This window comes from Danio aesculapii, chromosome 8 (genome assembly GCF_903798145.1).
Source record: "Danio aesculapii chromosome 8, fDanAes4.1, whole genome shotgun sequence".
In the NCBI taxonomy this organism is placed as follows: Eukaryota; Metazoa; Chordata; class Actinopteri; order Cypriniformes; family Danionidae; genus Danio; species Danio aesculapii.
This window is the reverse complement of record NC_079442.1, coordinates 53,427,052-53,438,114: the sequence shown is the minus strand read 5'-3', so window position 1 is coordinate 53,438,114 and position 11,063 is coordinate 53,427,052. Positions and strand designations below refer to the sequence as shown.

The window sequence follows — 11,063 nt, the reverse complement described above, 5'->3', positions numbered from 1 at the left end:
ACAAGTATGAGACATTAAAAAAAGTTCCTGAGATCTAGACAGATTTTGCACAGTTTTGTCTTGAGTAAATATTTTTATTTTCAGCTCTTGTCATATTTAAAAAAAATCTTTCTAACTAGCATCATGTTAAAGGTGCGGTATGTAAGTTTGACACCCAGTGGTTGAACTAGGTATTGCACTCCTGGATCAAAACAAACACAAGCGTAGGTTGCCAGATTGAGAACAGGAGCAAGTGATTTAAACAGTGTTCTAAATAAAAGCAACAGCACCCGATAGAAGGAATATTCTCCATATTAAAAGGGGTTTTTGTCCTAATCAACACCTCGAATTGATATATTAGAAAGGGCTTCAATTTCTCACAGCTGAACAACAGAAAACTGATCAGCTCAGGTACAGCTCATGTGCTTTATTCTGTGTTAAATGCTAATAATGTGAGTCTTAATGCCATCTTACATCACATTTACTGCCATATACTGAAAGCAGCAGCAGATAGTTCAGCTCAGATCTAGAAAATAAAATTAAATATATGAACTTTAGAACTAAACACATATCAGTGATTCAGCAGCTGCATTTAATAATGTTAAAGTGGTTTAATATGTATTAATTAGATTATAAACTTTACCATTTGGTGAGTGAGTGCACTGTTTTGTGCTTCTGAATGTCTTTATTTACATTTCTGTCGCATTTCATCTGGTGCAAACAGGCCAAAAGCGTATCTCGTCATGAAGCATGTTGTTAGGACACGAGGTTACAATGTAACCTGCTCACCCAATGTTTACACTCGTAATATTTATATTTTTTGCTAATTAATAACCTCATGTGAAACTCTGAATCTGCTTCTCATTTCGTATAGTCATCTACTGTCCACTGGAGGTCACATTCAGTCATGAGCACATGCTTTCAGAGCCTTCCTGATTGAATGAATGATACGCAGTTTTCCACCATCTGGCAACCCGGGTGCTGAAATATAATTGGCTAAACTGGCATTGGGTGGGTTCAATTACCAAAACAAAGACAGACAATCAGGCACGTAGCGCACATGTTCAAAGCAGAATATCTGACTTCAACATTGTTTTTCAGGTAAACAAGAATGTTCACTGAGCATGTTTCTGAATATCTGCAAACATATGATGGTGTTTTTATGATGCAGAAGAGTCAAAAACTGACATACAGCACTTTATAATTCCTCTGTATTTCCATAAAGATCAGAAAAACAAACTATCATAGTGCTGTAGTTGTGTTTTCCCACTGTTGTGTGTCTCGGTTGTTTTTAATCTGCAGCATGTTGAATATGAATATTGGCATTGACTGACATGATGAAGAATGATCATCTCCTTTTGAAATCACAGTTTCTTGGAGTATGAAGACTCAAAAAGGGCTCTCTGAAATGAGAAGAGCAGGTTACACACACACACACACACACACACACACACACACGCACACACACTTCTGTCAGCAGCAGAGGTCAAACACACACAGACACACACACACACAGAGATGATAATGGCACAGTTTATATTCCAGTGAGGAGGATTCAGTGACTAATGTGCATCGTTTACTGCACCTGCGGCGGCGCTCTGACTGTGTGTGTGTGTGTGTGTGTGTGTGTGCAGCTTCAACACCTGAGCAGTCTGGACCTGCGGCACATCTCGGAGCTCAACAACGAGACTGTGATGGAGGTGGTGAGAAAGTGCCGGAATCTGACATCACTCAACCTGTGTCTCAACTGGACCATCAATGACAGGTACACACACACACACGCACACACACAAACACACCACTCAACCTGTGTCTCAACTGGACCATCAATGACATGTACACACACTTATAGACACCCACAGACATACACTTAAGGATGCAAACACACTAACAAATACACACACACTCTTACAGATGCACACACACATCACTCAGCCTGTGTCTCAACTGGACCATCAATGACAGGTACACACACACACACATAAACACACACTTACAGACACGCACAGTTAGGGATGCAAACACACTCACAGATGCCCACAACACAATTATAAACGCCCACAAACACACATTTACAGACACACACACACTCAGGGATGCAAACACACACTTACAGACACACGCACACACTTAGGGATGCAAACACACTCACAGATGCCCACAACACAATTATAAACGCCCACAAACACACACTTACAGACACACACACACTTATAGGGATACAGACACACACACAAACACACACACACACATAAACACTCATTAATAATCACACACACACTTGCACTTACAGACATGCACAAACACTCTCAGACACACATAGGTGAACACCTGCTGTGTCAGTATATACTGACACACACACACACACACACACACTTTAAAACACACTCTACTCTGAGCTCTACTCTGCACGTGGAGTGAAGCAGAAATCTTTTCAAAGTCAACATTGCACAATTTCACAAGATTTGGTGCCGTTCTGTCGCTTCATGAGGAATTATGTTCATAGATATGTAATTAAGATGTCGTCTTCGCTGTTGTTGTCTATTGGAATGAATGCGCCAATAGAGCCGCCATTTTGGTACAGGGTAGCGCTCCTTTGAAATGAATGTGGGAGCAAGGTTTAGTGGAGGACTGTGGCCATCCAGAGCCAGATATGTATATACACTTATATCTATGATCGGGAGTTTTCCCGCTGCTCATTATACTATTTATTTAAATTAGGAAACTTTTAATTGTACATCACTTTTCTACAGCGATGGATAAGTGACCGCATGGCCATAGCTGACAAAGAGTGTGTGTTTGTGTGTATGGAAATTTATTATCCTCCCTCCCTGTTAGATTTGGTCTAATCCATGTCCTGAAACACCCCCCCTCTCCTGCTTTCACTTCTCACTCTAACAGAGGGAGTGATTCGTTTGTGAATGAATCTCCGTTATGAACGATTCATTTGAACCATTGATCTCTGTCTCCATGTGCTCATCCACCTTTCTGATCTAAATGCTATATAACGTCTGTAATATTCAGTAATTTAGGATGGACAGTCTGCACATTGAGGCGCAGGCACTGTTATGTTATCAGTAGGGGAATCTGTGCGTGCAGATTTTTAGCCCATCATTGATTCTGTTTATTTACTTGTGTAAATGTGTGTACATTTATATTTATTCAGTTTTTAAATTAATTTCAGTAATAATATTGACTAATATGAAAATATTCACATGATTTATTTACAAAACAGCTTGTAAAGTAATATTTAATATTTTCAGTCTTTTAGTAGGGATAATATATGAGAGACTTGCTTTGTTTACTAAATAATGTTTATCTAATTGGATTTGCGCTGTAAATATTAAATAATAGTTCAAAAGGTATTTTTTTTTGTTTCACATATTAAGCTAAAAATGTCCACAGATTCTGTATGGCCCTTGTCATCAGGCGCCCTTATAAGTTACTTCAAAAACGAGTCGTTACTTCACTTAACTAAGTTTCTGGCAGCGTAGCATTTTGTTATCATATTTCATTTACATCGTTTGCTGATTTAGTCAACAAAACTAGCATAAGCCTAGAGTTTAGAGCGAGCTTGTGCTACTTTGCCTTATGGTCAGTGCAGTAGAGACTGTATTATCATCAATAAGGTTACGTGTTGAGCACTAAAGTTCAGAACATATCAAAACGTAGAAAACTTAATCTTACCATATGAAATGTTCTGCCTTTACTCTTTGTTTTTTTGTTTGCTCGTTACTACACCCGTACACAGCGCTAAAATCCAGCATCTTCACACTGGCTTTAGTCTTGACTAGTGCGACTGAATGACTTTTGTACTGGGAGCCTGTACCAATATGGCAGGCAGCATTATTGATGACTGCTCAGGGCCCGTATGGAATATAGTGAATATACAGTTGAAGAATCTGAAATATTAGCCCCCCCCCCCCCCCTTTTTTTTTTTTCTCTGGGGTTTTTCACCTTTTTTTAACAGGACAGTATAGAGTATTGACAGGAAAGCATGGGGAGCAGAGAGAGGGAAAGGATCGGCATAGGACCGCGAGGCGGAATCGAACTCTGGTCGCCGTGAACACCGGAGTGCATGTGTCGACGCACTAACCACTACACCACTTGCGCCGACAGCCCCCTTTGAATTCTTTTCTCTTTTTTAAAAAAATATTTCCCAAATGATGTTTAACAGATTCAGGAAATGTTCACAGTATGTCTGATAATATTTGTTCTTCTGGAGAAAGTCTTATTTGTTTTATTTCGGCTAGAATAAAAGCAGTTTTTAATTTAAACACCATTTTAAGGTCAATATTATTAGCCCCTTTAAGCTATATATTTTCCAGATAGTCTCCAGAACAAACCATCATTATACAATAACTTGCCTAATTACCCTAACCTGCCTAGTTAACCTAATTAACCTAGTTAAGCCTTTAAATGTCACTTTAAGCTGTATAGAAGTGTCTTGAAGAATATCTAGTCTAATATTATTTACTGTCATCATTGCAAAGATAAAATAAATCAGTTATTAGAGATGAGTTATTAAAACTATTATGATTAGAAATGTGTTGTAAAAACCTGCTGTCAGTTAAACAGAAATTGGGGTAAAAAAATAAACAGGGGGGGGCTAATAATTCTGACTTCAACTGAATCATTCATTCATTTTCTTTTCGGCTTAGTCCCTTTATTAATCCGGGGTCACCGCAGCGGAATGAACCGCCAACTTATCCAGCACATGTGGATGCCCTTTCAGCTTCAAGCCATCTCTGGGAAACACCCATACACACTCACTCACACTTATACACTATGGACAATTTAGCCTTCTCAATTCACCTGTACCACATGTGTTTAGACTGTGGGGGAAACCGGAGCACCCGGAGGAAACCCTCGCGAACGCAGGGAGAACATGCAAACTCCACACAAAACGCCAACTGACCCAGCCGAGGCTCGAACCAGCGACCTTCTTGCTGTGAGGCGACAGCACTACCTACTGCGCCACTGCATCGCTCCTTCAACTGTATCTATAAGTTGTATTCACTAAATCAATGTATTGTACCTAAAATAAGTTGTTCTGATCATCACTGTATTGTAGACTCACAGGCTGGGCTTGGAGTCTTCTTTTCTTTGTTTGTTTTTGTAAGTTTATGCGCGTATAGTTCTACACCTCCGTCATTGAATCAGTCATCTGCACATCAATAACTGTCTGGTTTAGCTCAGCTACTAAATACGACCTCCAATGACTACGTCGAATAGTTCGGACTGCTGAGCGAATCACTGGTACAACCCTTCCTACTCCCCAAGAACTGTACTTATCCAGAGCGAGCAGAAGGGCTGCCAAAATCACTCTGGACCCCTCACACCCAGCACACTGCCTCTTTGAACTTTTACCTTCTGGTCGACGCTACAGAGCACTGCGCACCAGAACAGCCCGACACAGAAACAGTTTCTTCCCTCAGTCAATCCATCTCATGAACACTTGATGATAATAATTGTGGAACCAACATCACTACTTGCTATACACTTTTACACACATATACACTTATTTAACAACACACTTACATGCTAATTTGCACATAACAGCTGCACATATAACATTGTATATAGTAATAAACATGTACATACACTTGTCAATCTGTGGAACTTGTAATCCTGGAACTTGTGATCAATGTAAGTCTATTCAATGACCAAATACAACTAAAAAAAAAGATGTGTTTCAGTCAAGACAGAGGGTGAGAATCCTCTTCTGGAAGAGTCATATAACGTGATATCGGCCAACCACATCTCCAATAAATCCAGAAATCATAAAACAGCAGGAACCGCATCCGAGCCCATTGTATCTGGGTCAGACTGTAAATTCAATATAGTGTGAACCTGCGGAGGCTGTAAATCCATACATCCGTACAGGAGGAACACATTCAGCATGTTCTCCAAAAGCAGAGCAAACAACATTAGTGCAGTTTATTCATCTCCACACGAGTGATTTACAAGCAGACGCTGCTCTCAGTCGCTGGATTTACGTCTGACATGATAAAACCTGCACAGATTCTCACACAAGCATCGCGATCACAACTCATCATCAATATGGAGAATATCTGCGCTTCTCCAAGACCTCCACAGCATCTGTTATTTCAATAGTCAAGCTTTTGATGCATTCATTTTTTGTCCCTCTGTATCAATAAATTAATATGACGACATGGTAGCTCAGTGGTTAGCACTGTGGCTTCACAGCAAGAAGGTTGCTAGTTCGAGTCTCGGCTGGATTACTTAGAGTTTGCATGTTCTCTCCATTTCCTCAGAGTGCTCCGGTTTTCCCCAATCCAAACACGTGCGCTATAGGCCGTAGTGTAAGAGTGTGTATGGGTGTTTCCCAGTACTGGGTTGCAGCTGGAAGGGCATCCGCTGCGCAAAACATATGCTGGAATAGTTGGCGGTTCATTCCGCTGTGAAGTAGAGACTGAGTCGAATGATAATGAATGACTGAATGGTCTGCAGCTGCTCACTGGTGTTGTGTTTTTCCAGAAAGCGTCTCTCAGTAGTAGACGATGAATATTTCAGGCCTCTTGACCCTCTCAGCTGGATTAGCCGTATGCTTCCCTCTCTGTGATATTTTGATTTGCGATGTGGCTAAATGAATAAGCGCGCTCTGCTTTTGGGGATGGGAGTGCAGTGTAGTTTTGAGAACAGCACTTACTCCAGCTGGATAATCGGGGAGACGCTCTGAACGAGAGCCTCTGCTAAGCAAACAGCTAATGTAATAAGGTAAAGCAGCTCTTAAGCGGCTCCCCTGGCCCGACACCACACCACTTATTTCATTCAGAGAGGGAGAAGTCCTTGACCCGGAGTGTGTGTTTGTCCTTTATTACTTCAGCTCGCGCAGTAGACGTCCCTGAAGTTTTGCGCAGGAAATATCAGATGCTCTCTTGATGACACAACAGTAAATACACTCCTGAAATGTGGAGTATTAAAGGACATTTAAGGAATAGTTATAACATTAGCGTATAACATATTCAGCCGTACAGCATTACTGAACATATAACATTAAAGGAATAGTTCAGCTAAAAATGAAAATGACCCCATTTGACCAGAGGTGGGTAGAGTATCCAAAATATGTACTCAAGTGAAAGTAATGATCTTAAAGGTGCGGTCTGTAAAACAGTGACACCCAGAGGTTGAACTAGGTATTGCACCCCTGGTTCAAAACACACGCAAGAGCAGGTTGCCAGATTGACAACACCAACAAAGGCAAAATCCAGTTCTTAAATTAAGCAACAGCACACAGTAGAAGGAATATGTTTTCACATTAAAATGAGTCCTAACCAACACCTCGAATTGATATATTAGAAAGGGCTTCAATTTCTCACAGCTGAACAACAGAAAACTGATCAGCTCAGGTACAGCTCATGTGCTTTATTCAGTGCTAAATGCTAATAATGTGAGTTTGAATGCCATTTTACTTGACATTTATTGCCATATACTGAAAGCAGCAGCAGATAGTTTGTAATTTAATTTATTATTTTAAATTTAACAGGGACAATGCTCATTAATAAACAGTAGAACTGTAAATAAGCCAGAGTTAGCCACAAGGGCTAATTTTCATCTGTTGCCCCCTGCCAGATTTTAAAAGGCAACCTAAAATAAAAAAACACATCATCACACATACAAAAACAGTACAGTTACACATGACAACAGGATAAAACATGTAATAAGAATTTCTTAAAGTGTTAGACAGAAGAATTACACATGATAACAAACTTGATTGCTTTTAGCCATCTCTTTAACTTATATTTAAAAGTTGAATCATTTGTAACACCCCTTAAATCAATGCGAAGTGTGTTCCAGAAATGACTGGCTCTAACTGAGAAGACTGATCGTGCAAAAGTTGTACATCTGAACTGCACAGCACAGTCTCCCCTGGTAACAGATCATGTTGCTCGACCATTATTGTTAGTGTGTGTTACAAACTCACATAATGGAGGTGGAGCATATCCATTTAAAATCTTAAAAATCATACAAGCATCAGCCAAATATTTCCTATTATCAAAGCTCAATAGATAATGTTTTGTATTATATTACCATGATGACACCTAATAGACTTCTGATCAAATACTGTAAGTGCCTGTTTATAAAGTGATTCAGCTGATTTTAAAACCGTTTTACTTGCGTGTGACCAACTAGTAAGACAATATGTAATATGAGAAAAAATCAAGGAGTGCATAACAAGTTTTGCTGCATCATTAGTCAAGTAAGGTCGTATATGCCTGAAGTTGGCCAGATTAAACTTACCATTTTAATGACCTTCTTGGCATGCTTTTGGAATGTCAATTGTGAATCTAAAATTAGACCTAAATATTTAAAATCAGAGACAACGCTGAGCTTTTCTCCTTTAACGAATACGTCAGATGGGTAACTGTTAATGATTGTGAGAAAAACATACAGACCGTTTTACTTGTATTCAAATTAAGATATGATTCACACAACCAATCAGACACATGAACTAATGCCTCTGTTAAATAATTTGCTGCCAGATGTTTGTTTGTTTTTCGCGTGCACATTCAATTCAATTCACCTTTATTTGTATAGCGCTTATGCAATGTAGATTGTGTCAAAGCAGCTTCACATAAAAGGTCACAGTAAATAGGAACAGTGTAGTTCAGTTTGTAGTGTTTAAGTTCAGTTCAGTTAAGCTCAGTTCAGTGTGGTTTAATAATCACTACTGAGAGTCCAAACACTGAAGAGCAAATCCAACGATGCACAGCTCTACCGATCCCAACCCATGCAAGCTAGAGGCGACAGCGGAGAGAAAAAAAAATGTCACTAATTAGAACATATAGAACTGTCATCAGCATACATCTGAATATTAATAGTAGGACAGACTTGTGGGAGACAGGCTAAACAGGATAGGGCCCAGAATGGATCCTTGAGGAACTCCACAATGACTGATTCTGTTTACTGATTGACTATTACCAATTAAGGCACACACATTGTTTCCTATTTGTTAAATATGAAGTCATCCATATAAGTATTATCTTTAAAAATCACCACTGCTGTTTTGTCCATAAAGGAGTCAAATAAAATCTGCAGTGAATGTTGTTCGTGACCAGTTATCTTATATGCCCGATTGATAATTTGCGATAATTTCTTGTGTTGCCAAACCATGAAACAATATTATATGTGAGAACGCTCTCTATCAATGATCTATATGCCATGTTTAAAGTCTGTGTACTAACATTAAAGGGCACCTATGGTAAAAAATCTACTTTTCAAGCTGTTTGGACAGACATATGTGCATGTATGGTGTATAGACCGTCATATTGGGGTGATATAAACACACCCAGTCCTTTTTTTTCAATTTAACAACATAAAAAACGGTGGACCAATCGGAGCGGTTTTCAAACCGACCGCAACTTTACGTAGGAGAGCGGTCCCCCCGCCCACCAATATTGATTGACAGGCGCGTCATCATATCCTCAGTTTGTTGATTCACGTCCGCCATTTTCAGCGTGAGTCGAAGCGATATCACTAAAGGAACACGCTAGCTCTATTTTTAGATGCAAGGCTCATTGGGCTCAACACAAGATCAATATTCTCCACATTATCGCTCTAATCAGAATTATTGGTTGTATCTTTAGGTAGGTTTGCAAACATGTGTACTTCTCATGGAGTCTACCTTATACTTCAGCCGTTTGCATTTCTCGCGATCCCAGAAGCTCCCTGTGATCTTAACTAGCATGCGTTTTAGAATTCTAAACATCGGTTTCTATCAGGGTACACTCAAGTCGACGGCTGCAGAAACCTATGTTTAGAATTCAAAAATGCGTGGCGCGACGATTCGGGACACTTCATGTCTCTGCCGCGCCACAGAGAGTGTCTGGTGTGCCGTGTCGCGGCTTCAAGCGGCGCATCCGGTGCCTCAGTCAAAGTTAATTCAGTGTGCGTGGTTATTAGTTTCTGTGTACAAGATCGGCACTTGAAACTAGCACACAGTTGGCTGTAAAACTGCACAAAGACACAAATGATTTTGTACTCTCTGCTTGGTCTGTGTCCGAGTCGTACATGTACGACTGAATGCTGATCCTCTCTCTCCTCTGTCTGCCTGTCAGACTCCGTAGCAAACGCAGAGCAGGTGAGCTCATGGCCCCGCCCCCTTGTTACGTTGGCAGGAAGCCGAAACTAGTCTACATGTGAAGCAACACACCCCTAAATCAGCGAGCTGTGGACACGCCCCCAACATGACACTTTTTAACACATTATAATAAAACAATCTGAATTGTGTTTTAAACTGAACCTAAACTGGCACACTCAGAACAACCAGAATATTAATATTAAATCAGAAAAAAGAGCTAAACTATGTGCCCTTTAAAACTTCTCAACTTACGGAGGAGATGGAGGCGCTGACTTTCTTATAAACCGCCTCTACATTACAATTAAAATTCAGTTTATTGTCATCAGTTTTTGTCGCTGTTTTGGTGTGCACTAGCTTATAGATATCGTAAAAACTGGCAGTACTGATTCTAGCATCTAAAAAAACTTGATTTTAATTTCATGAGGGACCTTTAAAAGGGAATGTGCATATCTGAGCCAAGAACGGCGATGGTTTATTGATGGATCATCTGCAGATAAGAAAGAAAAAACTAAAAGCTGCAAGTGTCTCCCATGTTCTGGGAGGTTTTCGTGTTTTGGTATTTATCACAACACATGGATCTGGTTACCATACACAGCCGCACATTCATCAAACACACCCCAGTGCCGTTGCGGTGTCAAACGCTTGTGTAATTTGGCAGCGTCTCGTGCATATTTCATTCCTTCATTAGGACACTTTCTGAAATGCATTTGCAGCCCGATGGATTCAATATCAGCGGTGATTCATGCTATCAAAAGAGCACCTTTTACCCTGTTGCGTCTAATATAAGAGTCTCCAGTCTGATATAAATCTGCTGTGTGTGTGTGTGTGTGATGGAGTTCAGCAAATCTTTGAAGTCTGTTTCTCTTTGGCATCACGAGGCGAAGCTTGGAAGAAAATCACATGCATCAGTCATGTTGAGTTTGGTTTATAATGCATGCGTAATTGAGATTGTCAGATCATCTTTATTTCTGCCGCACGT

The 11,063-nt window shown here is 40.0% G+C and overlaps 1 protein-coding gene across 1 annotated transcript in view; it reads left to right on the top strand.

Annotated features, from left to right (window-relative positions):
• The window catches only part of fbxl17 (F-box and leucine-rich repeat protein 17), a 125,014-nt gene extending 118,449 nt beyond the window's left edge, over positions 1 to 6,565 (top strand). The window contains exons 8-9 of the mRNA XM_056463222.1: positions 1,614 to 1,744; positions 6,481 to 6,565. Coding sequence (XP_056319197.1) covers positions 1,614 to 1,744; positions 6,481 to 6,565 — 216 coding nt within the window. The remainder of the gene's footprint in view (positions 1 to 1,613; positions 1,745 to 6,480) is intronic.
• Positions 6,566 to 11,063: the final 4,498 nt, after the last annotated feature.